We start from the raw sequence: 19,870 nt of genomic DNA, 5'->3' as shown, positions 1-19,870 counted from the left end.
AATATAATTATAAAAATTAAATTAAACAACTACAAAATGAAAGACGAGGCACAAGATTTACTTCGTTACAACCTAGGTGGTTGTTAATCTAAGACAAATGACAAGCTCTAAAAGTCTCCTTCGATGAAGGAGGAGAAGCTTCTTACACTCGTTGAATTCTCAGACAGTTGTTAGGAAGTGAATACAAGAGTTGATTCCTAATTCCTAGATCTAGGGGTCTTTTTATAGCCTCTGGAAAATCTTATCCATGGCTGGAAGGTGCTTTCAACAAGCTGGAAGGCATCTCCAGCAAGGCAAGAAAGGATAAAACTTTATCCTTTGCCAATGACACTTTTGTCCAATTGAAGGCGCCTTTAAGTGATTGAAGGCGCCTTCTATGAAGGGTTGAAGGCACCTTCAATAGCTTGAAGGCGCTTCCACCAGAAAAGTGCGAGGGCACCTTCAATCCATTTGAAGACACCTTCAGCAACTACTACCGAGCTTCAAGTCTTTTCCTTTGGCTCTTCCGTTGCTCTGCTCACTTGGGAGATTTTGGCCAACCAGAATAGGACTCATCTAAACCCATTTTATGGCCTTCTCCTCGAGCAGTCTTCCTCCCCGGCTTCTCATCCCTCGGATCATCTCGCGTGTCCTTCTCTTCTAATGGTGTACTCTTCTGCAACACCTCGTCCCTCGGATGCACCGAGCCTGTCGACTCTCTTCCCGTGCCATCCTTCTCGCTAGCTGCGTCTTCCGCTCGACTTCTTGTATTCCTAAGCTCCTGTACACTTAGACACAAGAATCAAATATACAAGACCTAACTTAACTTGATTGATCACATCAAAACTACCATGGGGTACCAACACTTACAAAGTATCCAAGAATCTTTGTTTAATTAGGCTCGACAAGCTTTTTTTAGAATTTGAATTACATGAACAAACTAATGCACTTTCGACCAAAGAATGTATTATGTTGGTTGCAGGTACAAGAAAGACAAAGGAGTCTAGGAACAAGTGCTGAACCAAACCCGAATCTGAATACGAATCAGACTCAGAAGACGACAATAAAATCACTGCCGAGCTCGTCAACCTAGTACGAAAACTATACAGGAAAAAAGGGCTTCACAAAATACGAGATCAAGAACGTAATCCAGTCAAAGATGATGCAACCAAGTCCAACCATAAAGACCAAATCTAAAGTCACATACTATGGCTGCAACAAGAAGGGACATATCAAGGTAAATTGTCCCAACCTGAAGGAAGTAAAAAGGCAACGGAAGAAGAAGGCTCTTCAGGTCATGTGGGATGAATTTTCATCGGAAGACTTCGACGAAGATCTCGAATAGACGAGCTTCCTCACATTTTTGACACGAGAACAAGTCATCGAATCTGAGTCTGATATAGAATCGGAAGCTGAGTCCGAGCGAAGTCACAAATCTGTATCTAGTTAATATTGGTGCAAGTTACACCAGAATCAAACCTAAGTTTTGATGTTGTCAAAGGTTCAAGTTAAGTCTTGTTGTGATCTAACAAGTTAACTAAGTGTGCAGGTTGTTTACTCAACCGGGAAGAACCTAGTTGGAAGCTAGGCAAGAGAAGTCTTAGCAGATCGTGAAACTCAGGTGGAAAGACCAAGTGGGTCGAGAGGACCAGACACTTGGTAGTGAGATCGAGAGGTCTGGAGGACCAAAGATCGAGAGAAAGTCCTGGTGAGCCGATTAAGGCTAAGTGAAAAGTCCAAACAGATCTGGAGGATCAAATTTTGGCAGGTAGGTTGAGGTAAAAAACTGGAGGAGAGACAGTGAGGTCATGTTCTTGAAGGGAACAACCTAAGGTCGTTGATCCAACTAAAGAAATCGGGAAGATTTCCAAGTTGAGATCAAGACAATTAAATTGTCTATTACTCATGCATTTTATATATTACTGTGCTAATCTCTATTTTGCAGGAATATACTGTTTAACTCTGTTTTGAAGGTTCGACATGATTGGTCGACCGAATAGGAGGATCGATCGATCGAACTAGGTTAACTCAGAACAGACACCAGTTTAGATCAAAGTAGAGAGAAATCTGATCAAACCTTGATCGGTCGACCGAACCCTGACGATGTGGCACAGATCAGTTCGGGCAAAGTAGAGAAGGAAACTAAGCTGATTGGTCGACCGAACCAGCAGATCGGTCGACCAAACAATACCTCATTAATGCAGCATTAAGTACGAATCTCGATAAACCGGGAAATTCTCTGTTCAATCGACCGAAAAGTGTGATTGGTCGACCGAGCACTTTAATGTCATTAAGTGTCGAAGATCGAATCAGTATCAGATCTCAGCGAAGATGGAAGAGAGCTGGCTCGGTCAACCGAACCTGGGGATCGATCGACCGAACGTCGACGATTCTTATAAAAGTGAACTTGAGGTCCGAGGCTATGTAACACAATCTGTCGGGTTCGAAGTTCATCAATGTGCTAGTTGTTGCTGTTCGTGCTACTGCTCTACAACTCATCTACACGCAAGCAACTACTTCGTTCAAGTGTTGACTGAGCTTCAACTTTTATATGCTGTCGGTATACTTTTATTTTTGCATTGTACTTAAATTCATATAAGATAGTAGACTGTTACTATCTTATATTCTTGCATATTGTACGCACTGCTTCTTTCCGAGGTTTTCGGAAAGAAGAGATTTAGTAGATTGTCCATCGATGCGATCAAGGATCGCGGGCCTTGGAGTAGGAGTCGACCTAGGCTCCGAACCAAGTAACTGAACTTATTCTCTACTTTTCTGCTACACGACTTTGATTTAAATAAGTAAAAGAAAATTTTTTAAAAGTACGACATTCCCCCCCCCCCCCCCCTCTATCGCACTCTTTCGATCCTATAGTTCAGAAGGTTCCCAATCCACTGTAAGCATCTCTCTGATTAGATTGCATAATTTGATTTCGTACTTGTCTAGAAAACTAGCTAAATCCAACCTCCAGGTTAAGTCACTCCAAGAGGAGGTCAAAGCCCTCAAGGAAGTGACTAACCCAAGCTCCTTAACCGAATCTATTCAAGCTGGAACGTCAACTCATGTCCAACAACTTGAGGAAGAAAATTCTAACTTAAAAAGTCAAGTCAAAGAACTTAGGGATTCATTGGAATGATTTACTTTGGGTTCCAAGAACCTTGACCTAATTCTTGGGAAACAAAGGGTCGTATACAACCGGTCTGGACTTGGGTATAAGGTCAAACATAAATTCAAATCTTATTTATCTCTTGTTAATAGAACAAATAGAAAAGTGGTCTAAGCATAGGTCCCCAAGTCTAACTTGGTTAATAAAGTTGGACTTGATCAGTATTTGATCCCCAAGGATCAAATCCACTACCTTGATAGACCTTATCGAGGCTATGATCCATGGGGAGCCAATAGAAAGATCATCTTTATTATTAAATAAATTTGTTTGATATTTGATTTACTACTTTCCTTTACATGCTTAGATTAGGACAGATAAGGGCTTAAGCTTGATCGACACTTGTTTAGTTAGACCAAGGATTCTCAGAAAGAAAATTAAATATTTAATTTCTTTAAAAGACTTTGTCTAGAAGTAGTTGTTGTTCCAATATCTAAGAAGGTCTAGTGTCTGGTCACAATCTGGAAGCTAATTATTGAAATTAATATTTAATTGACTAACTGTTAAACCTTAGTCTAAATCAAATGTAAATCAATCCTTAGATGTTAATCTAAATTGAAGATTAAAATTAACCATCTCACAAAACCCATAAGGTTCCCTGATTGATAATATAGAAAATGGTGAGATAGATCTAGCTTAAAATAAAAAATATTAGTAAAATCAAATCTAACTTAAATCAAATCCAACTTAAATTTAACTTAAATCAAATCTAACTTAAATTAAATCTAACTTAAATCAAATTTAACTTAAATCCAACCTTAAATCAAATCTAACTCAATATCAAAATAAACTTAAAACTTAAATCTAATTTGACTAAGTACTCAATCAACCATCGCACAATCACTCATAGGTATAACATGATTGACAACCTAGACTGGGTGAGATGGAAAATTAAAGGGTTGAATTCAATCAAGTTGTCTTATAATCCATGAAAATTATATCCAAATCAAATATTTTATGTGTAGGAACATAATGATTTGGACCAATGGATGTTAGATAGTGGATGCTCTAGACACATGACTAGAGATCGATTGAAGTTCACTAAGCTAAAACTTAATAACTTAGGGTCAATTGCGTTTGACAATGACGAAAAACTTAAGGTAATCGAAACAGATAATATCGAACTGAGTTTCGATTTTATTATTCGAAAAGTTTTATTAGTTGATAAGTTCAATTTTAATTTACTTAGCATAAGTCAACTGTGTGACTCTAGATACTTAGTAAAGTTTTCTAACAATGAATGTTTAATTTAAAATATTGAAAACTCTGAAATTATACTTAAGGGAATTAGGAGCAATAACATCTACACTATTGACCTACTAACCTCCTCACTAAAATGTCTTTTGACACAATAAGAGAAAACCAAATTGTGGCATAGAAGACTGGGTCACAATCACACCAGACTCATTTAAAAAATGAGTCAAAATGACTTAGTTAAAAGTCTACCTAAATTAAAAAATTTAGAAAATACAATCTGTAATACTTGTCAACAAGATAAACAAGCTAAGTCAACCCAAAACCAACAAACCTAAATTGAACCAACTCAATACTTGAGCTCTTACACTTAGACCTATTTGATTCACACAGAGCCAAGTCACTAAGCAGAAACCAATGCTGCTTACCCATAATTAATGATTACTCAAGATTTACTTGAGTAAAATTTCTAAAAACCAAAGATGAAACTTTTAAAATCTTTAATAATGTTTACAAATTAATAGAAAATGAAAAAGACACCAAGATTAAAAGAATTAGAACTGATCATGGGAGGGCGAAAATCATAAGTTTAATGAATTTTGTCAAATTAATGGATATAATCATGAGTTTTCATGTCCTAAAACTCTCCAATAAAATAGTCTAGTAGAACGAAAAAATAGAACATTACAAGAAGCCGCTAGGATCATATTAAACAAATATAACCTAAGTAACCAATTTTAGGCTGAAGTAATAAATACAGCATGTTATATTCAAAATAGAATATTAATTAATAAATTTAACAATAAAACCCCTTATGAAATATATTACAATAAAATACCCAATCTACATTATCTAAAAGTTTTCAGATATAAAGTACATATATTAAACACTAAGGATTATTTAGGTAAATTTACATCAAAATCTTCAATTGACATCTTTTTAGGGTGCTCCTCAACCAGTAGGGCTTATAGAGTCTATAACAAAGATACCCTAAAAGTTAAAAAACAACCAATGTAATATTTGACGAAGAAAATAATTTACCTAACTTAATCAATGAAAATAATAATCAGAATAAATAAAGATAGATGATGAAGAAAATAGTAAAATTAAAACAAGTGAATCAGAAGAACCAATTGTTGATCCTAACATAAGACCATTAAGGATAAGATCTAATCATCCATCTGACCAAATTTTCGGTGATCCGACCTTAGAAATTTGAACTCGATCATCTTATAGAAACCTAAGTCAAATAGCACTTATTTCTAAAATTAAACCTAAAACTATAGAAGAAGCCCTACCTGACCCAAATTGGATAATTGCGATGCAAGAGGAACTATCTCAATTTGAAAGAAACCAAATTTGGAAACTAGTTGCTAAACCCATAAATAAATCTATAATTGATACTAAGTGGGTCTTTAGAAATAAACTAGACGATAAATGTGAAATAGTAAGAAATAAAGCTAGACTAGTGGCAAAGGGTTTCAGCCAAGTAAAAGAGTTAGATTATGATGAAACCTATATACCAGTAGTCAAACTTGAATCCATCAGGATGTTGCTAGCCTATGCAACATATAAAGGATTCAAATTATACCAAATGGATGTCAAGTTCACATTCCTCATTAGGTTCATCAAAGAAGAAGTCTATGTAAATCAACCCCCAAGATTTGAGGATTTAGACTACCCAAACCATGTCCTTAGGTTAAAGAAAGCTTTATAAGGACTAAAAAAGGTACCTAGGGCCTAATATGAACGACTATCAACATACCTAATATCTAAGGGGTTTAACCAAGGACAAATATGTTGGGGTATGCCCGATGCGGGTGCGTGCTAGAACACGTTCTGTAAACATGCGCAGCGGAAAATAAAATAATAATTCCTAATTATTACATCACACACACCACATGCATACAAGGATACAACATGCCAAACATGAACGCATAATTAAAATTTTACGAAAAGTAAATTTACGCTTGGTATACCTTACAGATGACCTATAACGAGAAGGGCATCAACCGTAGCGATGTTGTCGAACCTCGTCTCTATTTGTATCCACGCCGAGCTCCTCAAGACAACTCCTTAAGTACAAGTATCTCCTTTGGAAGTTACTAGCCACAAGCGAAGAAGAGAGATCAAGAGGAAGAAGAAGAGAAGCATACAAGGGAGAGTTTTTCTCCCTTGTTGTGGTCACGACAACAAGAGGGAGCACCCTCTTATTGGCGACAGGAGAGAGAGGAGAGGGAGAGGAGGATTGAGTTTCCAAAAGCCAATCAACCAAATAATGAAATTTATATCTAATTCTCTCCTAATTACATCTATATATAATTCTCTTTAATGAGTTAGATTAGAAAACCCAAATTTAACTCATTATCCCTTGACAAAAAATTAGTCCATTAATCCCTTGGTTTGTTTCACAACTAAACCAAGTTGATTCATGACTAATTCATGATCAAACTAAATATGGTTCAACTCTACCATAAGAGATGTAGTCCATCCGCACTTCCATCATGACAAATATTTCCATATTTGTCTTATGTATGGTCCAACCAAACATTTATTTCTTGATCTAAGAATCCTACTCTTTAACTTTTTTTACGTCTTTTAGAGACTTCTTAGTGTGTGTGACCCAATAGGTTCTCGGTTTATCTTGGTCATCCATAATTAACTACTTAATTATAGAATGATCATGAGTGACATCTAGTAGTATATTATGATCCCCAATTAGTCAGAAAATCATAGTTGATCTTAGAACTAATTCTAAATCCTTCAGCAACTACAATGAGTTGTTCCTTGCTCCTTTCACTTATTTTATATTCACTTGGTTCAGGACATGGTCTATGTGTCTTTCCCACTAGACTGACTACATCCATCACACCTAGCCCAAGTAATACTTACTCGTTCTACGGATTCAAATTACTTGTACATATGTATAAGAGTCTCATACTCTTAACATGTGATGCTTTAACCACAGACTTTGAGTAATAATCCTAACGAGTAGCCATAGGATATATTTCTCCTTGTAAGGAGCGGTGAATCCTCTGTAGGCTATTCAAACATCTTCGGGCATTTCAATTTATACCCAATCATCCCAGGTCCACACCTCAATGAGGTGCTTGCTTAAGATGTCAAAGTATAAGTCTCCATGACCAAGATGACTTGTATACCTTAAGTCAAAGGAAACTTACACTTGAGCTGCAGTAAGAGCTTCACAGATATATCCATATATATAGATAACCATATGAAGTCTTACAGTGAGGCACTCCAATGAACTAGTTACCATAACTAACATCCACGTTTAACTCTCGATATCCTAATATCTCCAGCCAGTGAGAAAATAGTTGTTTGGCGAACCAAGGAGTATAACCCATGCTAGTCTTACAAAATTAATGATGTTCAAATATATCAATTCGACGACCAGGGAAATTTCAATACGTTCATAGTTGCATGTGTAGAGATAATCATGAGTTGTGATCCAATCACAATTTCTCTGATGCTATGAATTATATTACGGACATTCAGTAAATGTGTTTACGACAATCAAATATATAATATATACTAAAATAGTGAATCTATATTTAGTAAAAATCGTAAGATAATTGCCTTAGGATATCCCTCAAAATCTAACAAAATATACCAAACCTTATTTGTTAATACCTTAGAAAAAGATATTTTTATAGCTCAAATTTATATAGACGATATAATTTTTAGCTCAACCAATACTAATTTTTTTTTAAAGAATTCATTAAATTAATGGGAAATAAATTTGAAATAAGCCTAGTAGAAGAACTTAATTTTTTCTTAGGTTTACAGATAAAATAAACAAAAGAGGAAATTTATGTTTTTCAAATGAACTACACTAAAGAGTTAATTAAAAAGTTTGGAATGGGAAATTTCAAAAACATAAATATACCTATGACAACCAATGTTAAAATTGACTCTGATTTAGAAGGAAAATCACTAACTTAAAATATTATAGAATTGTAATAGGAAGTCTACTATATCTAACTGTAAGTCGACCTGATATTTTATTTGCAGTAGGTATGTGTGTTAGATATCAATCTTGTGCAAAAGAATCACACTTAACTAATATAAAAAGAATACTTTGACACATTAAGGGAACACTAAGTGTAGAACTTTGGTACCCTAGGACTAACAAATTTGACTTAGTTGGGTACTCTGACTCAGACTATGTTAGGTGCAAACTAGATAGAAAAAGCACAAGTAGAAGCTGCCAATTTCTAGGTCAGTGCCTAGTAAGTTGGTCTAGTAGAAAGTAATACTGTGTTGCTTTATCTACTACTAAAGCAGAGTATACAGTCATGAGAGAATGTGCATCTCAATTTTTATAGATGATGCACACTTTAAAAGATTATCGATTAGAATATAAAAATATAAAAATTTTAATTGATAATATAAATTCCATCAATTTAACTAAAAAACTAATACACCACTCAAGGTCTAAACATATAAAGGTTAAGCATCACTTTGTAAGGGATCATGTAGCTAGGGGTGATATTGTACTTGACTATGTTGAGCCCAAGTCAAATCTAATAGATATTTTTATAAAATATTTACCTGAACTCGAGTTCAGTACACTTAGTAGACAGTTAGAGATATATGCTTAGTAGAATAGATTCTCAAATGTTTAAAATCATTCTTTTCACTGTGTTATGTTTTTTAAAAAAATATGGTTTTTCAAATTCCTTCTTCAAAATTAGCTTGGTTTTAAAATTTTAGAATAAAATTATTATTTTTTTTCAAAACACCTAATTTTACTAGTGCTTTCAAAGATTGGACTTAGCCTAGGTCTTTCCCCCTAGAAAGCATATACCCATAGGTTTTAGATAGATCATGTCACAAGCACACTAGGAATACCTTGCTTGTGTATAGAAAAATACTTAGAATGGTGTGAGATGCATAGGGTATTGCCTGTACTTCAGAATTCTTATGTCTGTGTATCAACATAAGTTTGGACTATAAATACCAATTCAAATTGGTCAAGTTAAGTCATCCTTTTTAGTCAAACTAACTGGATCACATACTTAACTTGACTAATCAAGTGAATGCTAATACCTTATGGTAAACAGTTAGTAGCTAAAGATTAAACATTTATTCTAAGAAAGTAGATGAAGGTTTTTATTTTTTTTTTAAAAAAATCTTTTTACTTTGAACTTTACATGCTTAGACTTTAGGGTAAGAATCATTTACTGCCCCCTTAAACTTAAAAGTATTCACTTAAAGACTTTTTAAGCATTAAGGATTATTTTTTTTCTCTTCCTTCTATTTCTGAAATTTTTTTTGATATATGTCAAAGGGGGAGTAATTGAAGTTATGTTTTTAATATTTTTTTCCTTCTTAACTAAGTGTTTATAAAACATTTTTTTTAAACTAAGTACTTGATTAAGTTAAGTTTTTATAAAAAAATTTTTAAAGAAAAATCTTTTTAAAGTTAAGTCCTTTAGTTTTTAATATTTTTAAAGCTAAGTACTTAGCTAAGTTTAGTTTTTATAAATTTTTTTTTCAAAAGCTAAGTACTAAAAATATTTTTAAAGTTAATTTTAGTTTTTATAAAAAATCTTTTTAAAGCTAAGTTTTTATAAAAATCTTTTTAAAGTTAAGTACTTGACTTTTTAAACTAAGTTTTTAATCTTTTTAAAGTTAAGTACTTAACTGAGTTTTTTTTTTTAAAAGATAAGTACTTAACTTAGTTTCCATAAAAATCTTTTTCAAAAGCTCAGTACTTAACAAAGTTTCTTCAAAATCTAAGTATGTAACTAAGTCTTTGATCAAGAAAAATGCTATATTTCAGGGGGAGTTTTTGAACTCTTTAAAGAATTCTTAGTTCCATTTCAAAAACTTAGAAACTTAGTGTTTGAAAAAGTTATCTACTTGTAAGAATACCTACTTAGCTTTACTTGTTTTTACTTATTTTAACTTAACTTTGAAGTATGTTGCCATAATAAAAAAGGGGAGACTGTTGGTGCAAAAAATACCAGACGATCGAACCTAAGTTTTGATTATGGCAAGGGTTCAAAGTTAAGTTATCTTGTGAGCTAACAAGTGTGACTGAGTTTGTAAGAAAGTCTTAAGTGATCGTAGGTAAAAGAAATCCCTAGTTGTGATTAGGCAACAAAGTCCTGGTCCGGGGGACTGGGCGAAGTTTTTGCGAGTCGAGGATTTTGAGTGAAATCCTAGAGTCGAGGACTCTAAATGAAAATCCTGGAGGTCGCGAACACCAGGTGGAAGTTTGGACGGGTCGTGGATCGGACGTTCAGTATGAAGTCCTAAAGTCTCGGACGCTGAACAAAAGTTTAGACGGACTGAAGGACTGATCTGGCAAAAAGCTAAACTCTCCTGAGAAGAGTAGGTGAGGACGCGTTCCCTAAAAAGGGAACAGTAGACGTTGATCTAACCTAGAGTTTCAGCGAAACTCAGAGTCAAGACCGGACAGTTCGAAGGCTGTCAAAAGTTAATTTTTATATATATACTATTTGCCTATTATTCTAACTCCATTTTGCAGGAAGAATAATACTTTGCAAGTTAGGATTTTGGCCTTGATCGGTCAACCAAATGTTGGGATCAGTTGACCAAACCTCAGTGATCATATCAGCTCACGACCAGCCTCGACCAAGAGATCGGTCGACCGAACGTCAGGTTCAGTTGGCCGAACAATGGATAAGTAGTTGACTGATCAGACCGGGTTGATCAGATTAGATAAGCCGGGGATCATCAACGGATCAGTCGATCGAACGACGGGATCGAACGACTAAACGGAGACTTATCCGAAGCAGCAGCATTTGGACGGGAAGTCGGACTGATTCAGGACGGATCAATCGACCAATCAGGAGGATCGATCGATCGATCGGCGTCGAGTCAAACACTGATCCCGATATCAGTGGATCTGGATTAGGTCCAACTTGGTTATAAAAGGAGACCTTGACCAGCACTTCAGACAATCAATCAGAACAATCTTCTACTCCTGCGAACTACTCCAAAGACAAGTCCACGAAGTCGTAGCACTATTTCGACGACCGAAAGCTCACATCCCCAACCCTTTAAGTCGTCAATATAGTTTGCATTTATTGCACTTAATCTACTCTATTGTAATTGTACTTATTTTTGTAATTCTCCAAGTTGATAGTAAATTACCCAAAGTAAACACTCAATGAGTGTGAGCCTTGGAGTAGGAGTCGTCATAGACTCTGAACTAAGTAAAACCAAAGGTGTCAGTTTGATTTTCGATTGCTTGCTTTTCATTCTTTTATTTTCACTGCACGAACTCTTACACGGACGCTTTTCGAAAAGATTGAAAAAGCCACAAGCGCTATTCACCCCCTTTAGCATTTTCGATCCTTCACACAGAAAGAGCAAATCAAAATGTTAGAGCGAGAACCAAGGAGGAGGTTCCTGGTGCAAACACTATGACACTCAAGTAAGAATAGTAGTTTCGACAAAAAATATGGAAAAAGACAAACAGTAGAGCAATAGTGTGGATGCGTGTGCGTATGCATACCTGGCCAACAGGGAGGACCCCCTTTTTACACCGTCTTTCATAACCTCCACAATAATGAGACATCAGAATATATCGAGTAGTGAAGGATGTATGACAACCCTCCCCTAGGGAGAGGAATGTTCTGTTGTGTACATATGTCAGAGTAGAAGAATATTCTCTGATGAGTATCTATTATTCTCTAACAAGTCGTTATGATTCTCTAACAATGTTGTCTCCTAGAATGAGTCCGATTGGCTTGGAGCCACTTGAATTTATACTAGGACTCATACCCATGAGAAGTGGGGAGCTGAGCCTCGTAGGTCCGACTGACCCGATGGCTGATCGAGTTTATGCTGGGAGTCATGACTATGAGAAGTGGGGAGATAAGTCCCGTAGGTTTGACCAGCTCTGGAGCCAATCGAGTTTATGTTGGGAGACTTGTTCATGAGAAGTGGAGAGCTAAGCCCATAGGTCCGAGCGACTCTGGGGCCGATTGGGTTTATGTTGAGAGACTTGTCCATGAGAAGTGGAGAGTTGAGCCCCATAGGTCCGACCGACTCTAGGGTCTATCAAATTTATGCTGGAAGCCTTGCCCATGAGAAGTGGGAAGCTGGGCCCCATAGGTTGGACCAATTCTAGGGGGGCGGTCGGGTTTATGCTGAGAGCTTTATCTATGAGAAGTGGGGAGTTGAGCCCCGTAGGTCTTACTGGTTCTGGGGCCGATCGGATTTATGTTAGGAGCCTTGCCTATGAGCAGTGGGGTGCTGAGCCTCGTAGGTCCAACCAACTCTGGGTCCAATCAGATTTACGCTGGGAGGCTTGCCCATGAGAAGTGGAGAGCTGAGTCCCGTAGGTCCGACTAGCTTTGGTGGCCGATCAGGCTTATGCTGTGAGCCTTGTCCATGAGAAGTGAGGAGCTAGGCCCCATAGGTCCAATATGCTTTGGGACTAATCGGGTTTATACTAGGAGGAGCCTTACCAATGAGAAGTGAGGGGCTGAGCTCGACAAGTCCGACCGACTGTGAGGGTTGATCATGTTTATACTTGAAGCCTTATTCATGAAAAATGGGAGCTGACCTCGTAGATCCGATCGGCTTGAGGGCCGATAGGATTTATACTGAAAACCTTGTCTATAAGAAATAGAAAATTGATCCCCATTAAAAATGGTTCATTTAGCTCCGTAGATTCTGATTTTAACTGTCATATTATGTTGACTATCGATATGATATTATCTTCGGGTCATCTTTGGGTCACAGCGTATCAGCCTCTCTTTCAAAATAGCAGATGAGGTGGAGGAATCAGTGATTTCGTCTTCGAATATTGAGGTTGAACATTCTTTTTCATCTGATGTCCATGATCTTTTTCGTCATCGCATTTGGATGCTGATGAAGAGCTGCCGATCTTGCAACGTTTCATCCAATATGATCAAATTAATTTGATGAATATTGGAACGTGCATATTTGTTAGGCTAAACATGAACAAAATGGAGTTGCTAGAAAAATGACATATAATATATTTCATAATTTATTTTATAAAATAAGAGATGTGGATTCATATTATAGGTTTATTTGAATATTATAAATAATATCAAAGGGATAAGTTTTTATAAATATAATGCCTGTGCATAATTGATAAGGGCTCATTGGAATCTCTAAATTGATCAACCCGGCCCGTTTGATTTGTTTGATCCATCAGCTAAACATTGCACCCTATCTATGCCTAGTCCATTTGGGTCGTGTAGCTTTATACACTTACCTTTTCGGCTTGACCTGTCCGATTTGTTCGTTTTTCTAGCCCATTCAGTTCAATTGAACAACTCGCTCACTCATGGCATCTCAATACAAGAATACTTGTTCCCTGTCTATCTGAAATGGAATAGATATTCTCATGGATTAGATGTATGATAAAGCTAATTGGGGAGAACAAATCTGATTGCATTCCTAAACAACAATATCCTGCAACAACTCGACATCCGTTAATGATACATTTGTTCATTCCTAAGTAGGCACATCTGCGAATAACTCGAAATATAAAAAAGAAAATAGTCTGATACATCTCACATTTTATTACTACAATCAGATAACTTTTACAGCATAAACATAATAGCATGGAGAACAAGAGAAATCAAGTCCGTCGTCAAACTTTAACCCCAATTCTCTGAGCAACCTGCAAAGTGAGTCGCTATGAGCAGAGACTAAAAGTAACAAAACGGGTTCATCTAACAACTCGAGTTGATTTTTTGCCTGTTTTCATAATTTGCTCAAACTTTTCCAAATGCCAATTGAGCTTCTTGAGTTTAACGATAAAAATGTAGAGCAAAACGAAATATTTAAACTTGTTATGAAGTGAGTAAAATCAGTTACTCTGAATCTTAATCTAATGTAACAAATCATGGTGAATGCAAGTGCCAGAGAGTTAAAATAGTGTCACACTTGGGATCATCTCACGGAGACACCCACAAGTAAAATATTTCTGAAAAGGAAGCAAACAGACATTGTGAATGTAATTTTGGAAGTAGGAGACAAATTATTGAATTAGAGGAAAAAGAAAACATATGTTTTTAAGATCATATTCATACCCATTTCTGTTTGGGGAAAACATTATGGATGTCAAAACACAGCCTATAAGTAAAGCATGACGTGGCTTTTAAAAGACTACTGACAAGTTAATCATAAGTGGAGCCATCAACTAGTGAGGTAATTAACCAGCAAATAGTCTTAAAGGGTAACAAAGTTGTCCAGGACAACAAAGATGATGACCTTAACAATTAACATGATGCCACTTTAAAATAAAATGTTCAGGAAGTCTAACTTACTTTATACTAAATAAATTCACTTTTCATGAAATAATTTTACATCATTGATTAGTGTGGACATACTATGTATTTTGCTCTGGTTGATATAACCCCAAGTGGAAGGAGACAATCAGATAAAATTAACCGAAATGACAGCCCTAATCAAAAGAGTAACAGCTATTCATGAGCACAAGTATTGAAACATGAGAATTTGGTTCAAGAGTTAATTATACCTCCTTGAAAGAATGAACGTCACTGTTCCAGAGCCATGCATCACAACCAGCATCCCTAGCTCCCCATATGTCATTCCTGCGATCATCACCCACATGAACAGCATCCTCAGGTTTTACTCCCAAGAATTCACATGCTTTAAGAAATATAATTGGGTTTGGCTTCTCGGCTGCTACCTGTAATATGATGTAATGAGCTTGAGACATGATATAAGTTAATGAGAAAATTTTCATTAGAAACATCTTTATAATGATGGCATAAGGCGACACAGGAGGTATATTGTTTAACTTAATAAATTACATCACCAAAATGTTTTAATAACATCAACTACTTCAAAACACAAAGTAATAAATTTAAAATGAAACCGGTTACTGCAAAATGACTAAACACACGACCAGTGAAACTTCCAGAAAAATTATAAAAAAAAAGAAGTGTAGTACCTCAGCAGACACTGCAACTGCATCAAACCAATGGTCACACTTCAAAGCCTGTAATAAAGGTCTTAAGCGAGTATCAAAATTTGAGACTACAGCTACTTTAACTCCAGCCTTTCGTAAAGCTTTAAAAACAGTTTCAGCATCAGGGTCACAGAGATGCCAAGCCTGATAAGAAATAAAAAAATCATGTATGACATTGCACTAATGCAATTATAACCAGCAAACATAATGACATTCACGCCGTTTGACAAACCCAACCTTCTCTGTAGTATAATATCTGTATAGCTCTTCAAAATACTCCATATCAGAACATCCAGTAGAAGAACTAACTATGAATTGCCAAAAGGGTCTCCCATCATTCACATACCTGATAACAGTCAACCAAAATTAACACAATACAGTTAAACTTGAGAATAATCCACATATCTCTTATAAGGAAAGGTCCTAGAGCAGAAGCACTTCATATTTACTAAATGAGTATTTACTGAAATTAAGAAAATACTAAAGCAAGGTAGAATTATAATTAAAAAGTTGCAATGTAGAATCCCACAGTCGAATCCACAACAAGCTCAAGGCTGTTGCAAAAACTGCAAAGGGAGAATACCTACTAGTGTTTCCAAATGTGCATATATTGAAAGCATACTCTAATTCACAAAACACCACAAGCTTGAAGTTATAGCAAATGATAATAGCAGTATACAGTTAGAAGATAAGTATTCAGGTATATGCTTTTACTTTTCGACCTTCCAAACTTGTATAAATACCAGAATGGCAGATTAGTTTGTTTTCTTGAATTTTTTCAAGAATGCTAAAGAAACGGAAGAGACTATGTCAGTACAAAGAATAGATACACGACAAGTAAAATGTGAGATTTAGGAAATCAAGTCCATGAAGTTTTTATTCTGTGGAAGTATGTTCTCATTGATAAGCAATGAAGTATATGTGTTCCACAGGGGAAGTAGGATGCTTCCTTTTAGTGTTACTTTGGTTAAATAAGATTTCTAAGATGCTAATTTCTAGACATTAATCAAGAATTATGCCACAAGAGATTTAAGAGATTAACTTGTAAAAGAAGTCCACAAGATATGGTTTCTAATTAGTAAAGGCACCTTTTAAATATCTACAATCCTGTTTGGTCGTATACACAACAACTAACAAACTGATGAGGTCTCCAAAAAAAAAATAAAATTCTATAGCAGTTGTCACATTTCATTAAAATATATATGGTAAAGGAGATAAAAGAAGCATTTCTATGACATTTGTTTCTTTAACGCATAAAAGTGTATTGAGTTAATAAACAAGCCAGTGTTTTCACACTTCGTGGAAATGTCCATTGTGATCAAGGATATATCTACAATCAATTGAAAAGCTACCAAATCATCAAGTGTGTATGAACTTAAAATAGAGGAAAAAAAGAAATGAGAAACCTTGATTATATTTACATGAATCCTCTTTAGTTTAAGCAAAACTCTTAATGGGGCCCATGCTTTGGTTGTAGAACACTGACTACAAACTTCATTATGTCCTTGGAGCATATGAAGCACCTTCTTCAAATATGACTATCAAATATCCCAGACATAATTTTGAAGCAACTTAAGCAAAACAATCTTCAATGAGGTATTTTCAAGAAGCATAACATTACTTTGAAAATAACACTATTCTTACCCTAGAATGAAAGCAAAAAGATATTTGGAGAAGAAAGAAGGGGAAAAAAAAAGTTTAGCGGTTATAAACAAACTGATTATGCTTAGCCTGAAAATGAAAGAAAAAAAAATATTTCAAAAAGAAAGAACGAAAAAAAAATAAAAGTTCAGTCGCTATAAACAAATCTGTTATAAAAATAGGGGTAAAAGGTCAAAAGGGAAGAAACTATCATGTAATGCCAAAGAAAACTAAACAGATCACCAATCAATATATGTAAAAGCTAAACTAAATTGGAAAAACAAAGGTGATTCATCAGTTTTAGAAAGAACTAATATCACTTCGTGGAAATAATAATTTGCTAAAAAGAAAGCAAATATACCTCAGCCTTGATCTACCCCATGGTTGTTGATATGCCCACCGATAGCGATCTAGTATCTCATCCTCAGAATACTTCACCCCGTATTTTGCTCCAATCTCCCTGTAGATCTGAAATGGCACATAAAAATAAAGTAGAAGGTAAATCTCCGAACTAGACCAAAGTTTTTTTCCTGTAAAAAAAAACAGAACGAGACAACGAAAAGAGGGAAATGGAACTCAATAACAACTAACAAAATTGCATAATAACTCGTAGATTTTGTGAAAATTCAATGGAAAAAAAAATCCAAAGAGTAATGGGAAGAATAAATCCAAGTCTAAATCAGGAAACATAAAAGACGAACAGAACCGCTTAGAGAAAGCATTACAATTTATCCTTATCTTTAAATATTCGCAGAAAGACAAACCTGTGCCATGGGCTGGGAAGGAACAAGGAGAGTGCCGACGGCATCAACAAGGAGGGCCTTATGCGTGATCTCCCCGTACAAAGACCTCCGGTACTCAAGGTACTCAAGTGATCCCGTCAAGTCCCAACCGCAGTGGCCAGGGAGCCACCTCAGACCTCCCGGGACTCCGTCTTCTACCTCCATCACCGCGGCCGCTCCCGTGGAGTAGTCCTGGCGGCGACAATAGTCCCTGCGCCCAGATTCGTGGAAATTCCGACAAGAAGGAAAAAAAGGGCGGGATAGCGCGGATCCAGCAGTCGCCCGCGCATACATCGCCTCGGCAGCCGCGAAGAGGGAACGCTTAATCCCCATAACCATCGTCCGTCCGGTTTCAGACTCCGCCCTGGATTTGCCTTCGTGTTTCGCCGCTGATGTCCAACGCCGCAGTGTCCGGCCTCTCTTCTCTCAAAAGGAGGAGAGAGGGCGATCTCTTGGTTGGCCACGATCGTGCAAATGCGGTTGCGAGAAGAGGAACGAGAGAATCGACTTTGTGCCGGAGAGACGGCGAAGAAGGCGAAGGCGAAGGCTATTCATTTATACTCTCGTTTCCTTTAGCGAAATAAAAGAGCATCCACAACGGATGACGTGGCATAGACGAGGGAGCTCCATTTTTTTTTAATTTGCATTTTTTTTTTCATATTTTAGTTATTTTTTAGAAAATAAAAATAATAAATGAGTGGATTTTTTTTTTAAAAAAAAAAGGTGTAGGACTTGTAAGGAAATTATTAAGGGTTTTTTTTAATTTTTTTTTTAATAATGGAGAAATATATAAGATTTTTTAATTTTGATATGTTGATGTAGTATTGACGGAGTTTTTAGAGAACTTTTAAGACTATGAATGTTCTAAGGATATTTTGGAGATTTCATTGTCGATGTGGCAATGGAGAGTGAGTTTCCATATTTTTTATTTCAATTTTGGGAGAGAGCTCTTTAGTTACATGTTTTATTTATTAATTAAAATAAATTTTTTAATTTTTATTTTAAAAAATTGAAGAGTTTGGGAGAACTTTAGTTTTTTATTAAAATATTTTTCAATATATATATATATATATATATGCTAAGCGATTTATGCGTGACCGTGAGCGAAATCCGACGTGAACTATCTGACGCGATCAAAATCTAATTTTTTTAATCTCTCTCTCATCTGCATGCAACACCTTTTCTCTCTCATCTGCATGCAACAATTATAAAATTTTTTAATCTCTCTCTCATCTGATTGCATGCAACAATCACTGTGTTGCTAATTTTTAAAGGTGATGTAGTTGCTACAACGTTGTAGCAGCTTCTGCGCCGTTGTAGCAGCTACTGTCCCGTTGTATAAGCTTCTGCACCGTTGTAGCAGCTTTTGCACAGTTATAGTAGCTTTTGCACAGTTGTAGCAGTTACTGCACAGTTATAGTAGCTTCTGCACCGTTATATCAACTATTGCATAGTAATTGCTACAAGTTGTAGCAGCTATTGCATAGTAATTGCTACCGCACCGTTGTAGCAGCTACTACCCCGTTGTAGCAGCTTCTGCACTGTTGTAGCAGCTGCTGCACAATTATAGCAATTTCTGCACAATTGTAGCAGCTTCTGCACAGTTATAACAGCTTTTGCATAGTAACTGCTACAAGTTGTAGCAGCTACTGAATAGTAACTACTACAAGTTGTAGCAGCTATTACATAGAAACTGCTATTGTACCATTGTAGCAGCTACTGCATAGTAACTGCTACAAGTTGTAGCAGCTATTGTATAGTAGCTGCTATAACGTTGTATCATTACTATCATAATAATTTTTTGCATGTAATAATAGGAGAGAGAAGATAAAATATCATTTTAATTTAAAAAGAAAGATAGAAAAGTTGTTGCATGGAGAGATTAAAAATTTTTATAGTTGTTGCATGCAGATGAGAGAGAAAAGTTATTGCATGCAGATGAGAGAGAGATAAAAAAAAATTAGGTTTTGACCGCATAAGATAGCCCACGTCGAATTTCGCTCACAGTCTCTCACAAAGTGTCGCTTAACATATCAAATCTCTCTCTCTCTCTCTCTCTATGTATATATATATATAGTGGAGAGATGTATGAAATTTTTTTACTTTGATACGGAGTTGATATGCTGATATGACATTGAA

General features: G+C 35.9%; 1 protein-coding gene across 1 annotated transcript; it reads right to left on the bottom strand.

Annotated features, from left to right (window-relative positions):
• Positions 1-13,738: 13,738 nt before the first annotated feature.
• LOC122046468 (N-acylneuraminate-9-phosphatase-like) lies at positions 13,739-18,282 on the bottom strand. Its single transcript, XM_042607182.1, has 6 exons — positions 17,714-18,282; positions 17,311-17,417; positions 15,546-15,654; positions 15,291-15,452; positions 14,853-15,026; positions 13,739-13,991 (listed from the first exon to the last, which is right to left on the bottom strand). Exons 1-6 carry the CDS (start codon positions 18,068-18,070, stop codon positions 13,962-13,964), a joined length of 939 nt encoding a protein of 312 aa, XP_042463116.1. The 5' UTR covers positions 18,071-18,282; the 3' UTR covers positions 13,739-13,961.
• Between the last annotated feature and the right edge of the window lie 1,588 nt (positions 18,283-19,870).

Source organism: Zingiber officinale, chromosome 2B (genome assembly GCF_018446385.1).
Source record: "Zingiber officinale cultivar Zhangliang chromosome 2B, Zo_v1.1, whole genome shotgun sequence".
Classification (NCBI taxonomy): Eukaryota; Viridiplantae; Streptophyta; class Magnoliopsida; order Zingiberales; family Zingiberaceae; genus Zingiber; species Zingiber officinale.
The sequence above is the reverse complement of the archived record's forward strand: the minus strand, read 5'-3'. Positions and strand labels throughout refer to the sequence as shown.